Genomic DNA, 21,836 nt, shown 5'->3' on the forward strand with positions numbered 1-21,836 from the left:
ATAAATGTTATATTGATTGATTGGTTGATTAATTGTGTGATAATTTCGATTAGAGCTGTAAACGAGTGAAACTGTTTCTGAGCTATTCGGGCTACTTGAGCTCAGCTCATAAAATATTCGAATTCGACTCTGTAATAATTGAACTAAGCTCGAGCTCGAGCTATTCAATATCTTTTCCGAACCGAGCTCAAGCTTCAAATTACTCGGCTCGTAAGGTTCGCGAGCCATATCGAACTTTTAATTTTTTTAATATAATATATTTTTCTATAAATATTTAATATTTTACATATATTTTATATGTTAAATCGAATCGAATTTGAGCCGAACCGATCAAGTTTTGTCAATATTTAGTGAAATGATTCGAGCGTTCAAACTCAACTCAAAATTATCAAATATTTTATGAGCCAAATTTTGAGCTTTAAATTTTAGGGTCAGTCCATATTTTAGGCTTAGATTATTTTGTAAAAATAATTGTATTACACTCTCTTCACGTTTCTTTCCACTTTATCATGTTAGATGCGGGACAATCCGACCCGAAATGCTGTTACCTTTCCTTAATTATCTCCATGCACCTTTTCGTAAGCATGTCCCTCCTCCTCTCATTCTTTGATCTACTCATCTCTTTAGTCAAAGGTTGTTGATCTATCAATCTTCATCATATTTCTCTATTATTAATCCATTTTATTTATACCCCCAAAATTTTAAAACTTGGTCCACTCCTTTTTCATATCATTGTCATCCATTATGAACGAAAAAAGATGATTACAAATTTTGGAAATCGGAATTTATTAACTGAGATATTATTCCCTTCGTTTGAATTTATCTAGTTTGTTTGATTTTTAATGATCAAATTAAGTCAACTTTGATTATAAATAAAAATGAATTCCTTCATTATTTTGAAAAACTAAAAAATACATATTAAATTAGATTAAACATAATTTCTACTGATAGAATTTTTATAAATATTTTTGATGATGTGCTTTGTGAAATTTTCAGTCAAATTTTGATCAATTTGACTGCAAAAAATCAAACATGACAAATAAATTTAGACGCAATGAGTACTATACAATTTACCGATATTTTTGAAAAAAATAAATAATTTATCAGCAAATCATCAAATATGTCAAACTTTCTTAAACGGTCTATCTATAATATATCGGAAATTTTTAAAAAATCGTTCAATTTATATAACCATGATCCTAAATTAGGTGTTCAATTTTCTAGTTATATCAACTAAAATTCTCAAATTTCACAATATAATGCCAAAAGGACATAGCTTGATGTTAATATAATCAGAAAGACCAACTCTAGTCTCTATCCCGTAATCCAACTTGAAGTGTGGCCTCATATTCTGTTCTTTAGGACCCCCATGCAGATAAGTTATACTATCAATTACACTTATTTTATTTGACCATTGACCACTTTTCAAATCTTTAAGTGCAAGAGATTATTGGTTCATTGTAGAAAGGTCAGTGACTGGTTTGTGACTCAAAGTTAGCTTGCCCATTAAAGATTGCATGGGACTGTTAATGATATTTTCAAAGCATACTTTTGTTTTTTTGAATAATTTGTATTAAGAATAACATTCAGTGTTATAGAAATCGATAATCGGAGGAGATCGGTCAAGATATCGAGTTAGGATTAATCGGAAAATCGGGGATTAACGAGAAAGATTAATCAGTGTTAAAATCGGATGTATTATAATATTAAAATATTATTTAATATATTATTACGATTATATTAATTATTTATTAACAAATATATACTTATTATATCCTAAATTTCATAATTATTCATAGTTAAAACAATATAGTATTTTAAATTTAATAAACTATTTTATATATTTTAATAAAAAAAAGCTTATAAAGATTAATCGGATTTCGAAAATCGAATCGATAAGTCATCTTGCAAAGGATTAATCAGAATTAATCGGTTAAATTGGTGATTTCTAGAAAATTTGTTCCAAAAAAAAATATTTATAAATTTCCCATGGGATAGAATTCAATTTTTTTTCCAGTACAAGTTTCATACTGCAAATTGATTAAGCGGATAAATCACACATAATTCAGAATTTCAGATCAGATTACAATTAATAAAGCCGATACATGATTTATATGATTTTTCAAGGTGCGAATTTGAAATTTATTTTAGGCCTGTGAATTGAATATGATATACTACATCTTATTCATTTTAGCGTAATTTTTTTTAAAAAAAAACATACACAAATGCACTAAAATAAACTTCTTTTATCAATAAGGAATCTCCAAAATCAAAAGAGCTTTTACATTTCCACAAATGCACTTTCTATATACCCTCGCTAATTTCTTTTCTTCAATTACTTTAATCCCTCTATAATCTCATTTTCAACCTGAAATTACAAAAATAAAATTAACAAGAAAACCAATAATCCTAATTACTTCCTCCGTTTCAAAATAATTGTCCACCTTCAGAACGGAACAACGTCGCTGCACCCGAAATCATCAGAATTCCCAATAGACTCATCAGGCCACGAATCCCTAAGCAATTTCAAAAGCATTTGCGCTTTCCTCTTAGCTCGTTCCGTACACTCACTCTGTACAAGTAATAACAACTGAGTCAACACGCCGGCCGCCACCGCGTCACGCTGACACTGCTCCGATTCCGAACAAAGCGACAGCAAAGCTCCGGCGGCGTACTCCGTCGCGCGATCGGAAATTTTCAAAATTATCTTAACTAACAGCGGCACTGTCAGCGCGTGTTCCGCAAACGCCGCGCAGCCTGATTGAATTCTACAGAGCAATTCGATCGTTGCTAATGCTCGCTCGGCGTCGCATTTCTCGAAGTCCTGCAATCTGTCGATTATCGCCTCCACGCCGCCGGCGACGACGGCGTTGTGGCGGTGTTGTTTCACTAAGCATAGCGCGAATAGCGTTTTGATTCCGATTTTTAATGCTCGAGGATACGATAACGGATATTTTAAGATTCCGATGACACCGTAGAAAATTCCGTCGATTTTTCCGATCTCCGATCGGATGTCCGGCGATCTCGTTCCGGAGATCACAATCTCAATCAACGCAGCTGAGTTGACTCGGACATCGATCGAATTGTGAAACAAGAGAGAAACAAGATACGAAGCTTTTTCGATATCAGAAGATACGAACAAACACTCCGATTCTGTTAGCGAAAACATCGAAACAATCGCGAGTGACTCGAGACTCAACTCGTTAACACCTCGCACATCCTCAAACACAACTGATAACAGAATCTCCCGCGCTTTACTAGTTGAAATAACAGATTTATTCTTTTCCGAGTCGCGGGCGAGTCCTCTGAGTCGTCTCAGCGCGTTGAGCCGAGTATGTACCGAGCTCGATTGCGAGCCAGCCTGGTTCAGCAAAGTCCGTACAGTGCCCGGATCAGCCGGTTGCTTAGGAGTAGGAATACGTTGAACGCCATAAGCGCGATTAGCAACGCACCACTCCTGTATGAGACGGCGAAGAGTATGATTAGGAATGAAAGTGAAATCAGTTAAAGGAGCTCGGGTGACCGGACACGTGGTGTTCCCGGTTGCAATCCACGACTCGATGCTGGTACGATCGTAGGTTTGACCGGTTGAGACGGTGACAGGGTCACGCATGAGCTCGAGAGATATAGGACATCTGAAATAATACGGGATCTGAATTAATCCCACGTCCAGGGGCTCCAATTCGAAACTTCCGGGCATTTTTACGGATTTTTTTTATCGGATTTATATCTCGTACCAACACGATTACGGATATTATATTCGTGTACGTGGGGAGGGAATGGAATGAAATTTGAGAGAATGCTAAGGGGGAATTGTGTAAGGGAAATGTGAGGGATTGGGGTGTTTTATATGGGGGGAAAGACAGGAGGACAAGAATAGCAGAGTGGCTGTAGTTGTGAAGGGAATTTTTAGTTTGATTTTTATTATTATTAGTGTTTGTAGTAGTGTGTGTGTATATTTTTCTGACTATGCGAGTACTTAGTTATTTTTGTCCACACGTGTGTGTTTGTGTGTTGGATTATACTTAACCATGGTTAGGTTGGGGTGTTGGTTGGGCAAGGGGTTGGTCAAACGTAACGTTTTGTAGTGTTGAGTGCTGACTCGTTTGACTGGTTTGGGCCCCACTCCCATGCAAATATGCTCTTTACCCTCTTTCAGCCTAGACTCTGGGATTAATCGTTTGAATCGAAAATTATATATTTTTAAAATAATTGGAGCATTTGGGGAGGTCATTGAGGGGAGTCGATCTAAATACTACTCCCTCCATTCTTTTGAATTGTTATCGAAAGGATTGGACACGGAGTTTAAGAAATATGTATAAAATAGTGAAAAAGATAAAGAAAAGTGGGTGAAATGGTGTAATCCATTGATTTTTAATATATAAAAAAGAGATAGTGGGAAAAAAACAGTGTGAAAAAGGAGAAAAAGTGGGGAAAATAGGAGGAATCATTGACTATTTTTGGTAAGTTTTAAAATGTAAAGAAATGAATGGGATATTCCAAAAGAAAAATGTAAAGAAATAACAAAGACAGAGGAAGTATTAGTCCCGGACTGAACTTAACTAAAAAATCTGATTTGAGTTCCTATTCAAGTCTGATCGAATTTTAAATTTATAATCGAAACTCAATTCGTAAAAAATTTGAGGAGTATCAAGGAGGATTGTGCATGGTGTGCTGGTGCCCGGGTGGCAGCCAGGAGTGGCAGTGTTAAGCGTGGTCTTTAAGGACAGTTGGGACCTGGGGGCTTGGGGCATTGAAGATGGAATGCTATACAACAAGTATACTGTATAGCTATTCTGCAAGTAGAGTATTCTTACATGGGCATCTTGGAGTTGAGCACAGGCTTTTAATGTGAGGTCAAAAAATTATTGTGCCCCCGGCTGGAGGTCGGGTGCGGGTGAGTTATAAATTACTCCATCTGTTGTTTATTATAAGACGTTTAATTTTTTTGCATACACTCCTAAGTGTTTTGACCGTATAGTTAGAATAATATTTTTTAGTTTTTATTTTTTGTGAATAAAATTATATAACTAAAATTTTAATTAGGAAAAAAATTTAAAAATTATTATTTTATCAATGCGGTCAAAATATTTAGAATTGTGTACAAAAAACTCAAATAACATATTAAAGAAAACAGAGGGAGTAGTAAAAAAAATACTCCCTCCGTTTCAAGATAACTGTTCACTTTTAAAGAACAAATTTGTTTCAAAAAAATTGTCCACTTACACTTTCAATGTCACTATTCAAGATATAAAATTTAGTTTATATTTTCAATATAAATTTTACGCCACACAATTATTGTATCACTGGTTTCTATTTCCAAGGTTAGCTCCCTACCATAAACAATGGTGTAGTTAATATAGTCAATGCAATAAATATGATAACTAATATAACTTTTTTAACGATGTTAGAATTTATTAATATGCATAATTTTTTTGAAAGTGGACAGTTATATTGAAACGGAAGGAGTATACATTATTAATATCATGATTTAATTTTTTTAGTAATATAATGAAATTCTGGATATCAAGATGAAATGTATGCTATAACCATTGAATTTGACTTCAGTCAAAAATTTATATAAAAATATTATTTATCATGAATTATTAACAGGTAAACCTCTTTAAAATAATATGGTTGGGACCAAGAAAAATATTACTTTAACGAGTTTATTACTTTATAAGTAGTAAATATAAATTGTGTCTATTATGTTGGACCGGAAAAAAATATTATTTTAACGAATTTATTATTTTATTGATTTATCTGTATATAGACCTTAAATTTGAATTTTAAGGGCATCTCCAATAGAGGTTGCTAACAAAGTTGCCAAATCATGACAAATCATTAAATATATTATTTTTTAATTGTCTCTCACATCCATGTCACTCTTGACAACATTTATTAAAATTTTGCTCCAATAATTAAGCAACTTTAAAGGTTGCCCATGTGGTCCCTCTATATTAAATTTATATTTAGTTCAATATAAAAATGGGTTGAGTAATATAAATTTTAAATGTTTTTTATGACTTTTTGCTAATTTAGGAAGTTGGCAAGGGTTGACAAGTTTTGTCAACTTTGGTAGACAACCTTTTGGCAACCTCTCAACTCCAATAAATAGGCAACTAAGGGTGTCATGACACATAAGCTTGTCAATCTTCTTGACAACCCGTGTTAGAGATGCTCTAATACTAGCGGTGCTAGATTGTTTTTGTTTCTGTTATTGTAGGAAACATATATAGACCAGTAAACACTTGCACACACTGCATTGAATGTATACCGTTTGGTAAGGGAGTTTTGTAAGAGTAAGACAAAGACTTGCGGATATTGCCAGTTGCCTAGTTTGATAAAGTTTGAAGCTATCAACTACATAGTATTTACATGTTTTATTGTTGTTAAAATGTCCCGGTCTGTGTTATTGTTGTTAAAATGTCGAAGTATTGAACATACCCAAAAAAACGAGTAATCGGGGTTGATGCAGGGATTAATCTCCGCGGATGCATTGTGTATTTTAGCAAGATTGTATATATTTCAATTAATGGGGATATATTCTTATATATTTTTTATTTTAGAGAGAACACGTATCATTCGAGATTCCTTCCTCCCAACAAGCGCATGAATTTATGTTCGGGACAATTGTAATAGACTAACGGTGGTTGATGTAAAACGAAATTTACCGCAAAAGTTCAAAAAATGGGATTGTGGGGCAGGATATGATCTAATTAGGGGTATTGTGGTATGCGTATACCCTCTAAAATAAAATTTTACATCTTGCCATCATTTTTTTTAAAATTATATAAAAGCGTCCCCAACAATTTAAAAATATAAATATTCATAAATACTCCCTCCATCTCTTATTATGTATCCTCTTTTGACTATTATATACTCCCTCTGTCACAAAATAAGTGTCGATTTGACTTTTGACACGTATTTTGAGGTGTTAAAAAAAGATACTTGTATACATTTTTTTTATAAATTTTCTTTTCTAAATAAAAATATAAATGTAAACTTTTAATTCAGGAAAAAAAATTTTGAAAAAAATATATGCAAATATCTTTTTTTAGTACCTTAAAAAACGTGTTAAAGTCAAAGCGACACTTATTTTGGGACAGAGGGAGTAATCAAGTTGACCATATGTTGACCGATAATTAAGATAAATTTATGTATTATTTTTATAAATTGAAAATTACATTTTAAAGAGGATAAAATATATTTTCTAATAATATAAATTTTGATATTTATTTAATTACATACCAAGTATAATTTGCGGTCAATATTCGAGTAATTTAATAATTTACTAATCAAAACATGACACATAATATGGAATGAACCCGTAATTTGATTCCTGATTCCGTCCCCGATCTCGGGGCTAACGAATGCAGCAGAACGAAACGAGGAGTTTGAACATCTAAAATGGAGCGTTTGAAATTTGACCGAGGGGGAGCAGAAACTCACCGTGTTGTCATTGGTGCGGTGGTGTGCTGTTATGTGCTGTCTTTAAAACCCAAAACAAGGCTGGGGTTGGGCGGTGTGTACATCTATTTGGTCACAGGTCAAACCAATGAGCTTTCAGGGTCCAGCTTGTGTTTCACTCTCTTTGTTTTCTTTTACTTATCCTCTTCCGCATTGTTATTTGCATTTCACAAAAGTGTGTGTACTTGTACACAGATGTCGATACCAATTACTACTATTCGTTTACCTTCACCAAAGACCATCTCCTTTTTGTTGTGTCAGGGTTATTTTTTTGATAGGGTCTGAAATCTGAGTGTTATTATCTGCATCTTTTTGTGTTTTTTCTTTTGTATAATATTACTCATGTAGACCTATACAACAGGAGGATATGAAAATTAGGTGTCACTGGGTTCTTCCCTACTTGCACCAAGTTAACAAAGTAAGCTCGATAGCAAAAAAACCTCGAGTTATACTCATTTGTAAGAGAAGCGAAATTATTAAATATCTAATTTTAAAATCTCGCTCGAAAACTATGATTTGGGTTAGACAATGTTACTGTAACCCCAAGTCCCATATCGATAATTTTTGAGATTTCTGTTATGTTTATAAAGAAAAGTACTACTGTTACAATTCATTACAATTCATGATCTGTTGCATGTGGTTGGTTTGTTGTTTATCCAAGTTGTGTGCGTAGACTTCGGTTTATTTCGAACTCAAAACTGAGAGTTGACCGGATTTTCAAAGAAAATAGTTTCTCACCAAATTTAGAATAACAATGTATTTTTTGTTATAATCATATTTGGGTTATTTATCTATATTTAGAGTGACAATATATTTATCTTTTGTTATAATCACATTTGGCTCATTTATTGATTAATTTCTAGGATCTCATCCAAAGTTAACTTTGTTCATGAATCGAACCAACAACTCACTAGCAAGTATATCCGCTCATATACGATCTTAGTCAACGTATCGAACTGTCCGTGAGGCTACTAGGCTTCGGCTTATTTCGAATTCGAAACTTATTTGATCCGGGTTGTCACTGTTACTAAATAGATTCAGACCGACCAAATTTAGGATGACAATGTATTTTTTGTTATAATCATATTTGAGTCATTTATCGATATTTAGAGTGGCAATATATTTATTTTTTGTTATAATCACATTTGGGTTATTTATTGTATAATTTCTAAAATCGCATTCAAAGTTAAATTCTCTTTATGAATCGAACCAACAAAGCACTAGCAAGTATATCCGCTCATATACGATCTTGGTTAGCGTACCGAGCTGTTCGTGAGGGTATCTTAACGCTGTACATCACCCGGGTTTTAATATGAATCCATAGACCAAGAACACATTCAAACACACAGATAAATGAGTGAGGTAAGAAGTATCTAGTCTAGTAGTACAAACTTAGAATGAGTGGCAGTGAGGGTGGAGGGGGAGGTGTCATTTAGCTGCGAGGTGCACGCGTGGGGACAGGGCAAGGACAATACAAATGTTAAAATTTACAAAAATACAAATTCTAAATGTAAGCCAACAAAGATAACTCAATGTTGTCTGTGGTCAACCCGGCAAGATTTTTGAGCTTGGCCAGCCCCCTCTATAGTCCCCCCCTCTCTTTGTTTCCACCATGCACGTGATCTCCAGCTAATCTTTGCTTGTTCTCTTTAACCCTTTTCTTTTTTCCTTTTTTTATTTTCTTGATGTTCTCTCTTAGCTTTTACCAAATATTGATTGACCCCAGGTTGTGACAAAGGAGTGAGTAATTTTGGGTGTCAATGTATTCTTTTTGTAGTTTAACATCATCTTTATCAAGATTTTGGCTTGTTTATTTCTTAATTGTTTTCTTTAAACACACTCAGACATGTACTTATTTGATAAATACTTAGACATTCAGTAAAGATTACGAGGGAGATAGTGTTATAACAAGAATTACTAACATTATTTAAATCTAACGAGTTAGATACCGTTACACCAAGAAATATAAGAAGTGTCAGATGGTTTCTGCTTATTTCATATACACGTATTTAGTTTATTGTACCATCGATGAAAATGAACCTGAGTAGTTTGGGTTAGTATACCCGGATTTAACTTATTTCACTCGTTAATAATGAATGTAATTCGTTTTTAATGAAAATGAACACGACTTTGAATCATTCTTATATATCGAACTAATATCAAATCGGATCTCATCTTTCTAATATTCAGTACTCAATAGTATATATAAAATAATTCGAATAATTTAAGAGTATCCTATCATGTAAATATTAATATATTCGATTCAATTTCGTAAATTAATGGATTATACATTGGAAGTGAAATTTACAAAATGATATCACATTAAAATTTCAAAAATAATCTCGAAAAAGAATACATTCTTCTATAAGAGCAATGTTAGCGTGCATGCTATTATTCCGAAATGGAACTGAGAAACAAACAAATTATGTTTGGAGGTCCAACTGAAGCATTTAGTAGTGATGTGGTCATGAATTGATACTGCCGACTGAGAAGATGCTCAGAATTTGCAGTCACACGCTCAGTTGTTTCAGTTTTGTTCCGGTGCTACTTTTAACTTTCAACCAACACATGTATGCATCACTGGTCTACAACTATTTCTTTGTGTTTTACCTCTACTAGGTGGGGTTTCAAACTATTACCACATATAATTGTGCATGCACAACACAGGGCTAGCGTAACCGAGACTATAAACAGGGCCTGGTCAAAATAATTGTGGTCATGTACGAATTTTTAAAATTGGGTCATTAATTTTTATTTTAATATAAATTTGAAAAGATACTGACAAATTAAATGAATCATCAAAAATAAATAAAAAACAAAAAATATATTATACTTCATTCAAAAATTCACTTTTGTTTGTCATCAAGGGGAATTCATCTAGACTTTATTGCGACAGTATCATTTATAAATATGTATAACGATTTTGAATTTGGTGATCTTGTGCGGTGACTCAATCAGTGCTCGCTCGACACCCCTTTTGATTTGAAAATAGTTTCGGCTCAAATGAATTACAACTAATTTTTAAAGTGTAGTAAGTAAAATTTTTGCTAATTTTTAACAAAAAATTGTACCTTTATAAAAAATTTCTTAAAAAAAAATTCAGTTAGCCGGAGTTTCAGCCTAGATTTGCCTACTCGGGTCGGGTCCGTCCCCGTGTATAACATGTTTAAGATCGTTTGAATTATGTGTTTTAACCTGGTTAATTGAACGGAAATGAAATTCTTGTTTAATTTTTATTCGGTTTTTGATTAACCGAACCATAACTTAACTTAAGAAACATCATACTCCTAAATTTTAATTTAGTACCTTAATTGCTTGCCAAAGGAGAAACAAGACAGCTGCTGGAGAAATATAGTAATCCACACTGCAGATTTTAAATTCATCTGAAAGAACCATGCATTCTTATCCACATGGATTAGCAGTGCAAGCAAATTGTAATAAAGTTAATAAAGGATTAGATTCTGTTCTACTTAAAGTCTTGCGCACAAAGATTAAACTAATTAACGGTGACAAATACGAATTCCAAAGCAGATAATAATATTTAGTTGCCTAAAAGCTAGTAGTTGCAAGACTAGGATTAGTTTAATTGTAATAAAGTTAGAATGTCCTAACTTTAGGGCAATTTTTCCAAATCTCTACGGCTGTGGCACCATGACCCAACAACATGTGGTTGATGTCACGGAATAAGCATCTTTTTATTTGATTAACCTACTTTTTGTAAAGCTTAAACCCATGTTGTTTTTCAACTCAAATATTCCCAAACCCCCTTTAGTTATCTCTAATTTTATAGCATTAGGTCAAAAAGTTTGAATTTGAAAAAGTTTCAAATTGTTTAAATTTAAAAATTAGGGGTTCTACCCATCCCGAAGAGCTCAACTAATTAATTTCGGGACTTTAGGTACTTATGCTTATCATTCAAAGGTCCCATATTCGATTTCACGTTATTAACATAAAATCATGTCTTTTTGTTTAATCATGCAAAATAATCGTACGGTTGAGAAGAAATGTTGAATGATATTGAGATTTTTGTCTCAAACTTCAAAATTTTAGATAAACAGGTTACTTAACATATTTCGGAGAAATTTGTTATTAGAATTGACCTTGTTTTAGAGCTATAAAGTTGTATTTAGATTTGTTTTAAACTTTAAAACAATTGTATTTTAGGAGCTTAACACTCAGAATTCCTAGGTTCGATTTCACGTGAATTACATAAAATCATGTCTTTAGGTTTAACCATGTGAAACGAATCGAATAATTCAGAAAAAGTGTTAAATAACATAAGATCCTCTTGGGTACTCGTATAAAATAAATTTCAAAATTTTAGATGAACCGATTAGTTAAAATGCGAAGAAACAAACTTGTTACTAGAATTGACCCATGTTTTAAAGTTTTAAAGCTATAATAAAGCTGTATTTAGATTTGCTTTATACATTAAAACAATTGTATTACACATATTTCTAATACACAATGGATGATTGGAGGAGAGGGGAAGTTTGTTCTATACCTTTAAATTTACTTTTCTATTCTTTTGGGAAAATTATTCCCTGTCATGTATAATCCAATAGCAGCACCATTGGAGTGTGGTGTAAAACAGGAGGGCTAACTAGTAAACCAACTGAACTAGTTGGCTTGTGATTGATTTGATTGAAATAATTGGACCAACTTTGGACGTGGCTTGTGTGGTTACATGACACGTGGGTGTTCTTGAATTAGTGGATCTGATGTGGTCCATAACTTCTAGTTAGCTAGAAAGGATCTTCTTCATATTGAGTGATAAAGATTGGTCTCATCCACCATTGTGCTACATACTATGGCTAGGCCAAAGAAAGAGACACGAGAGACTCGGAAATATTAATGTCTTTGATTCAAATTTATGTGGCCCCGAATGTCGTATTTAACGCATTTGTCAAATATCTGCTTGTTATTCGTAAAATGTAACGTTCGAAAACAGTTAGTGTGAAGCACATTTTTATAAAGACGTAAGATTATGTATGGCCGTATTTAACGCATTCGTCAACTATCTACTTAACATTCGTAAATACATAATGTCAGAACAGTCACTCGAAAGCATATTTATATGAAGACATGCATCTCGTTATGGTCCCGAAAACCGTATTTAATATATTTGTCAAATATCTGCTTGTTATCCGTAATGCGGAATGTCAAAACGGTTACTCTGAAGCATATTTGTATGGAAACGTAAGACTACTAATTCATAGAGTAGTGTACTTTCAGCAATAGAGAACTCATATAGTCTTAGAGCTGAATAGCTCTTTGTATTAGTCTTCACTCTTCATGCTGAATAACTAAGGGTAACGTAATGGGCCAAGCAAATGACTAACTTGAGGAAGAAGCTCCTAATTACCGGGAAAAGGGGAATGGAATTATAGTTTAAACAGAAATAAAGAGAAAGATAAAGTGAAGATTTAGACTGAATCATTACTCAAATCTTCTGCTGAACTACAATACTTATGATCATATCGTTCAAATTAGATGTATATGTAAGTAATAAACTCGCTAAAATCATATTTTTTTTGTCCCGACCCTATTACTTTAAAGAAATTTAACTGAATTTCTTTTGACAAAGCGCAAATGTTTGTTGTTCACACCTTGCTCTCTTGAGCATGCATGCCCAAAAAGCTGAGAAATGTGAAATTTGGCCTTGCCCATTTTTGGTACAAGCATTCTTTGTTTCTTGGTCAAATCTTTTGACCATATTTGTAGCCTGAGCGGAATTAGGAGGATCAGAATGAGTCCCGATTCTTACCAACTTTTTAAACATAAAAATTTTAAAGCGATATTTTGAAAAATATAAAAAAAAATGGATTATAATTCCGATCCAACAAATTTAAAATCAAAAATTTTCGGAGTTCAGAAAAAAATTACGATTAACTTAAGACCGACGAAAACTTTTAAAGAAAGATAAATTATTGATTTTCTAAGATCTGCTCGGGTTTCAGTCTTGGTTAACCCCTCGTATGTCTGAGTTTCGATAGCGAATTAGGTGACCTGGGAGGGGGATGGTGATGGTCTTCTGTAAATGATGCAGTCAAAAATAGTGATGGTTCAACCACAGATATCATCACTTGAATCTTAAGGTTGAATGCTCTCTGTGTACTTGAAATGCCAGCTTTTGGACTCTATGGTGGCCACTCTCCCCATCTTTTCATCATACATTCAACCTTTCTTTCTTTCAATGGGTGCCCCAGAAAGTTCTGAACAATCAAGTTTTGCATGCTGATTCCTTCATTCTTTACATTCTTAGCAGGTTTGTTTGTCTTTTTGTTCATCATTCATTCACTTGTAACTTTTCCCTTGTAAGTTTGTTGCTTACATTTGATATACAGTTAAACCTCTTTAAAATAATAGGGTCGGAATTAAAAAAAATATTAATTTAACGAATTTATTACTTATCGGAGAGAAAAATACACTGTATCTATTATGGTGGAACCGGAAAAAATATAATTTTAACGAAATTATTACTCTATCAATTATAATTTTATCGAGGTTTAACTATATTACGATTTTTTTTCCAAACCTACCTCCTTTACCGGTCAATTCTGAAAAATCATTTCCAACCGTCCTTTCCGTTACTGAGAAAATTTTAGGAAAATACATTTCATAACTAGTCCGAGTCGGGTACTAATTTCATAGCAAAAAAAATGTAATTTGTTATGAATTAAGACATCTGTGATATAAACAGGAAAAGCGACAGCTAAAATTCATATAATTAGACTACAAGCCTTCCTTCTAAGCAACAACTAAACAAGTGCTTCTAACTAAAGTGGCTTTAAGTTGGTCTAATTAGATCATGCTTCATTCTAGCTATATGATTATGCTTCATACATTACCTAATTAACTCAAATTACAACCAGTTTGATATTTCTTGTCAAGTGTACTCACCAAGAATGGGGTCTAACATCCAAGGATTTGGACGCGTGAATTCGACAAATATGATAATACACAGAATTCAAATATATTAATAGAATAATATATCATTTTAAACGAAATTAGTCCCATGCCACTTTCAACAATGTTTCATTGCGGCTCCAGCAATAAAATGGTAGGTGGTTCCTCCGACAACATTTTATTTCATTGCGGGAGGTGATTGTCATCCATCACCACAGGTCCAAATTTTACCATAATCAAATTGCCTTTTTTATGAATCTATAGAGCATATCATACAGTAATTACTTAAGAAGTTAGCTAGATCTGTCAATGTTAAGTGTAGCACTTGTGAATTTCTTTTGTTTGTTAGTTGTAGCTACTAAGTACTTACAATATACTCCCTAGCTAACTACATTAGGCGATCTTAAACAAGTGTAAAGCATGTTGCTAACATCTTGTTAATGCATTACTTAAGTGGAAGTAAGAAACCATTTTTTCCAGATTGGAGGGCGTGCTTATATGATAACAAGGAACTAAACTGAGGTTAGATTTATAGTCTAGGACAAATGAGAGTGCCTTGAGCCGTGTGATTTTGGATATTATAATGTTAGTTTTTGACATGATTAACCTCCTATTCAAGTGATTAAGAATCTCAAGTGCCTCTCTTATTGGTCTACATTAAGCTAAATCTTAGCAGGTTTATATGCAAGACCTACCCTGAGAAACTCTTTATACTAACTTATTTTAAGAGCATCTCCAACCATGTTATCTAAAATGATTAGCCAAATTATCATTATCTATAATTTTGTTGAACTGCAAGCACATGTTCTTTAATGGTATTAGCTATAATAGTTAGCTATATTCAAAAATATTATTTTTACCTATTTTTCAGATACTCAAATACATATTTTAAATGATAAAATAAATTTATTTAATACTTAATCTAATAAAAGTGTAAATAAAATATAAATAAAATGAAAAATGTTGAATATAATTGCAATTTAATAAATATTAAAACTCAAAATATATAACACATTTAAATATGAAAAAATAATAATGAATAAAATCTATTATATATTATAAACTGTATAGTTCTATTATATTTTATCATATTGGATTTATTACTATTTTTATAAATATGCAATTGTGTCAAAATAATTAATAAATTTGGTTAATAAGAAAATAATATTTTTATACTTAATATTATATAAGCTAAAAATATTAAATATAAAATAAGAATTTTTATCCATATATATTAAATGTAATATAAATATAAATATGTATGTATAGTTATATGTTTAAATATGTCACAAAGCTGACGTGGAATATTTTAGCTAATGACTACAGGATCAACAAATATAGAAGATGTCATAGATGATATCTATATTTATTGTTAACAGGTCTTATGGTTGAAGTGACATTATTTTTACCTAATATGTATATTAGGTGACACCATGGTTGGGGTTGCTGTAAGGGCATCAAAAAAATGAATTTTTGGGGCACATTTTTTTATATAGATAAAGGAATTTTTTTTAATAAATATAGCCACAAATAAAATTCTAGGGACACGTATTTTTTATTTTTTATTCTACATCATAACCAAGAAAATAAGATATATTTTTCGTTTAGTAGGACTGACATAATCATATATCATTTTTTACACCTCTTTCGATTTATTGTTAAGCACTAAATTTTTTTCGCCTGGGGCTTTATAAATTTCACAACCCGGTGTCTATGTTTGTAGTTGAGGTGTCATTGGGCTAGGGTAGGCTACCTTTCAACTTTCGCATCGCGTTTTGGATGGACAAGAAATGTGGTTGGTTCCCGATTTTCCATTCTATGCAATTTAATGACTAATCCAAACACCCAAACACCATGCATGTGATTGAAGTTCGGATTTACTTTGGTTCTTTCTAATGTGTGCGCAATAGCATATAATAAGTACTAAATTTTATGAGTTTGGTGCATTTTTATTGGTGGAGTTGTTGTAAATGCAGAGTCCATTAATATTTATGATTAGAGTACCAATCAAAATGCACTAAACTCATGAGAATTAGCGCTAATTGTGTGCACTTGGACGCACATTAGAAAACCCGTTAATATAAACCAAGAGTAATGCTACATGTACATAATTATTTACTGACACAATTATGTGGAATTTCTGGGTCATCACTATATTAAATACATTTGTCGCCACTATGATTATGGTTGTCTATCTAAAAATAAAATAATATCTAAAAATTGTGTTTTTGTCGGGTACTTACAAATTTTTTATTATTTAATTGTACTGGTTATTATCATGTATTTACTTTTTATTATTTATACAAAATTATATCTTTATGTTTTATATATTTTCTTGTAGTATGTATTTATTTTTGTATTTTAATGCTAGTATAGTTTCTTTTCAATTAAATGTTTAACTTTTTATATTTATTTGATCTAATGACAATTAAATTACATCTTTTTGTATTTATTTGATCCAATTTGGGTATTTCAATGGGAACACAAGTATGTTATGGTTTTTTTTATTGAGATATTTCTATTGAGACATATAATTTTACTATTTAGTCAGTTGTTCATTATGTTATGGTGTTTTGATTACTTTTTATCAATCTTATTTGTTGTGATTTTTTTATAATGATTTTTCTATCATCTATTAAATTCATTTAATTATATACTAGCAAATAATATAAAATTAAAACTAGAAACTCACTAGTAATATAATTTTTATTTTATAATATCTATCCATACTATCATATTAAATACGAAATAATGAAATTTTGGTTGATAGTCGCTCTGATCACTGTAATTATAGTAATATTTAAAATAAAACAGTCTTATAAATAAATTATTATTCACAATATAATTATATAAATACAAATAGAATTGTAATATGTCTAATGGTTTTGATTTAAAAAAAATAATATATAATATTATATAAAATTATACTATTGATCCAATACTAAATAAAAAATAAAAATAAATTACGTACAATTAGTTGGATTTGCATCCTCGGATTAAAATAAAATAACAAAGACTGATAAAAATGTGAAAGCAAATTCGTTTGGTCGATATAATGTCATCAGGTTAAAAACAAAAAATAAACGAGCTAAAACAAAATAAATTGAAAGTAAGTTCGTTTGGCAGATATAATGTCACCATACTAAAATAAAATTATACATATTATCAATTCGGTTTAAAATATAAGAATATTCATTTCGGCCTAAATGAAACTAAATAAAAAATAAAATTATAATTAGCTGGATTTGGTTGACATAACGGGTCTGAGACTAAAATCAAGATTTGCTATCTCAGGCTAAAACAATATAATAAATACTACCGGTTTGAGCTAAAAAATATTTAATCAAATCAGGATATAACATAATGTGTTGGTCGATATAATATCAACGGAATAAAATAAAATTAAAAATAAACTAAATGTAATTAGATGGTTGATATAACGGGGTTAAGGCCAAAATATAATAATGTATATTATTGATCTATGCCAAAATTAAAATTAAATTCAAACTAAAGGTATTTCTTATATTATTGATCCGTGTTAAAATAAAATTAAAGTCTACCTAATTTATTATTAGGTATAATATAGGGATAACTGGGATCCGACCCTAATAGCTGAAATATTAAAATTTTGATTGCAGATTTGTGTTTCAATGTTTGGGTTTATGTAATTATGGGGTTTTTTAATTTGTATAATATCTAAAATTATTTTAATAAAATGAAAATAGAGATGATTACTTAATTAGTATAATTGCGTCGGACTAAAATAAATCAATAAATGTTATTCATCTGGGCTAAAAAAATTATACAATTGATTCATGATAAATCAAAATTAAAATTAAAAATTACTATATCAACTAAAATAAAATAATATGTACTTTTATTCTAGTTAACATAATTTTTTTATTATGATACGTAAACTTTTTATCATTGATGCGGGATTAAACAAATTAAACCAAAATAAATTTGAATGTAATTAGTTAGATTTGGTTGCTATACCAAAGTAAAGATAATTCGTTTACTAATGATGTGAGCTAAAATTTATCTTTTAATTAAAATATAATTATCTTTTGTAAACACACCTATGAATTTCAACAAAACTAAATCTATCAATGAATGAATGATATTTTTTAAAAACTAAAATTTCACTATATTATACACATGCATATTTAAAATAATTATCAAATTATATTATCAAAAATTTCTAATAAATAAATTTCAGAGTTTAAAATTTTCGCTTCAAATTAAATTTTAAAATTATATAATATTAAAAATAATCGGTGCATCACACGGATTTTAAGCTAGTATAGTTATAAACTAGCAAATAATAATACTGATAATCTAGTAACACAAATTCAATCATGGAGTTAAAATACACGCTATTTGTTTGATATTTTTTGACAAATAATTAAAAATTGGCTTTAATTATTAATCTATAATACCTACTGATAGTGACTACTCCTTAATTTACCCAAGGGTAAAAAACCACGACCCAATTCCTATACATTTTGCTATATTCATGGACTATCTAATTAACTTCATTTTGACCCGTTTACTAATTAAGGGTATTTTTTGAAATTAAAATTTAAATTAAGATATTGCCATGATTTTCTCATATCACTCATTATTTGTTAACCAATACTCCTTTATTTGTAATATTTTTGAATTTGGAATTTGAAATTACTTATTTATAGAAACTATCACTAATTTATATCATGTTTGATTTATGCATTCAGTTGAATTAGAGCATAATGATATATACATATACACAAATTCAAACGCATGTATAATCAATTAGTTTTCTTCTCATAATTTTCAAATCTTAGAATCTCATTCATCTCTCTTTTTTTTACAGGTTACATGCGAATTTTAGTCGGGTTTCATTTGTTAATGTAACACAACAAATAAAAACAGGTTAATAATTCATATTTCAATACCAACAGTTGTGCATCGTGTAGTTGATTCAAGTATATACCTAATATCGATTACACTATATACACGTGGTCCAATTTTATTCTTTTTTACAGGTTATAGGTCAAACCTCGATTCACAAAAATCAATTTCAGGTTTATTTAGTTGTTGATATTTTAATTTAACTTCGGTGCCCATTTTTTTATCAAATCATGTTTTGATTTTTATGTTTTACAGGATGATGAATGCGTGATAAAAAGCAATCACAAAAATTCTCACTTTTAATCTTACAAAAGGTTTGTAGATCAACTGTTTGATTAAAATTCTTAGAAAGATTTAACTCTTTGTATTTGTTTTGAGTGTTTGTATGCGTTTTAATGTAGATACATATTTTTGTGCAATATGTTTTATGAATTTAATTATAAAATGTGTTTATTAGTGACTTTGATTTATATTTTCCTGAATTATCTTAGTTTATGACGAAATGCTCAGTTCAATTTTTAACATGAATACGAGATGGTAGTGTATCCGAGAAGAATATAATGGCTATATCTTTGTATTGGTCTCAAAAATATTTTTTTTCTTCTATTTTGTACCAATAAAATGTTGCAATTTCACAAATGTTCATTGTCTACTTTTACCGATTTTTATAGTTATTGTAATGATGCAATTATATTTTGACAAAGTATAATTTGACACACTTCTTTCAGATTTTTATAGTTATTGTAATGAATCTCCAAGCACGCTAAAATCCACATTGTGAGAAAGCAAAAGAGACATAAATTAATTTTTAATTTTTTCTTGCTCATGTTTGTTCTTATTTGTATAGTCATCCAAATGTTACTAATTTATTTATATTTAATTTGCAAGGATATCCAGTAATGAATGATTTTTGCAGAGTCATTCAACAATTGTAAAAGCACCTTAAACTGGTGTCAACGCGGGTCTGTCTTTATGCTTATAATTTTTTGAAATTTTTGTCATTTATCCATGCTTTTGTTGTTTTCAGGAAATGGAGTAAGAGTTAACCCTTACCTTAGCCACTTAACTGATTGTATTCAAAGTTTTTTACTATTTTAAACTCTGTAATTTTAGATCATGCATATAATAAGTCATTTTATGTTAAGTGGACCATTATTTTAATCAAGTTTGGGCATGTTGTGAAAAGACTGAGGTCGATGATCTTAAGGTCTCTACTAAAATTATCAGCTTATAAGCTTAAATTTATAATTTCTATCTTTTAGGCACATTTCAGATTTGGTAATATCTTATATAAAAGTATATATCATCAGACTTATCTATTTTATTTATTTTCTTTTTATTGCAGAAATCTTACCTTTGTGCTGTTAAAATTACTGTTGTAGAGGAGAATGAAAATTGGTGGTATTTAAGTTGCACTTGCCAACAGGAGGTTGTGAAGGTGAAAAACATGTTCAAATGTCCAAAAGAAATTAAGCTAATTCCTGTTACAGAAAAGAGGTTTAAGTAAAATATCTATTTCGAGATACAACTTAAATTGTGTTTTGTGCATCTCATTCATTTAATCCACTTTTTTAATTAATTTTTTCAAAATTACTAGATTCAAGGTTGTAGTACCTGTTGGAGATTCAACTGAGGCTTTTAATTTTGTCCTTCATTATCGTGCTGTTAAACAAATTGTTGGTCAGACTGCAATGAAGATGATATTTGACAATCCCACTTCTGTAGAGAAATATACTTTACCTCCATATACACTAATTTAATAATTTCACTATGCCTTTAAAGATTACTTAATATCATATATATTGATCACACTACTAACTATTTTCCTTTAAAATTTGTTAATCTTTCAAAAATGAGAGTACCGGATATCCAGCCAAAATCAAAGAAATTACTGGAAAAGAGTTTATTTTCAATGTTCAAATCAGTGTTGATAATGTCAACTTGAAGAGCAAGATTTTTGAGATCATTGATTCGTATGACACATCTTATTTTACTCCAGCACCATCTCAAGGACAGATGACAATGTGTTCTGCGTCGACCTCTTCTGAGGTGATTTTTCTCGAAGTTTAATCATTATTTATAGTCTGTACATGGTGAAAGTAATCTCATGCTTCATTTTTTAACAGAATTCGGTAGGTCTATCAAGTTACTTAAAGACTCTAGGCTCCATTAAATCAGTTTCCAAAAAAATCAAAATGGTATGTTGTATCGAATCACTTGCGCATGATACATAACATTACAGTGCAGATATTACAAGTTACAATTACAAATTGATATGAGTTGATATGAATATATTAATTTGAAGTTATTTTTTGTATGTGATATGTTGTTTTGATCATATTCTAAGCTTTCTTAATTTCATAAAATTCGCAGGAGAAGTAATAGAGCAGTTTATAGCAGAATTCTTTTGCTTGATGTTATGAGCGAAAGCTGGATTGGATTTTTATTGAGCAGTTCTGAATTTCTATCTAAATAATGACCATGATCAGTTTGTGATCGTCATATTTCTACATTTGATTGTTTTTTCCGTAATTCATGCAGAAGAACTTAAAATTTTGGACAAAGTT

General features: G+C 30.7%; 2 protein-coding genes across 2 annotated transcripts; one reads left to right on the forward strand and one right to left on the reverse strand.

Annotated features, from left to right (window-relative positions):
• Positions 1–2,226: 2,226 nt before the first annotated feature.
• Positions 2,227–3,925, reverse strand: LOC141684195 (U-box domain-containing protein 26). The gene has a single exon (XM_074489039.1). The coding sequence runs from the start codon at positions 3,698–3,700 to the stop codon at positions 2,447–2,449; it is 1,254 nt and encodes a 417-aa protein (XP_074345140.1). The 5' UTR covers positions 3,701–3,925; the 3' UTR covers positions 2,227–2,446.
• A 3,485-nt stretch (positions 3,926–7,410) lies between these two features.
• Positions 7,411–21,029, forward strand: LOC141684913 (uncharacterized). Its single transcript, XM_074490049.1, has 5 exons — positions 7,411–7,549; positions 7,666–7,732; positions 7,819–7,888; positions 20,615–20,766; positions 20,867–21,029. The coding sequence occupies exons 1-5, from the start codon at positions 7,411–7,413 to the stop codon at positions 21,027–21,029; spliced, it is 591 nt and encodes a 196-aa protein (XP_074346150.1).
• The last annotated feature ends 807 nt before the right edge of the window (positions 21,030–21,836 follow it).

This window comes from Apium graveolens, chromosome 9 (genome assembly GCF_009905375.1).
Source record: "Apium graveolens cultivar Ventura chromosome 9, ASM990537v1, whole genome shotgun sequence".
NCBI lineage: Eukaryota > Viridiplantae > Streptophyta > Magnoliopsida > Apiales > Apiaceae > Apium > Apium graveolens.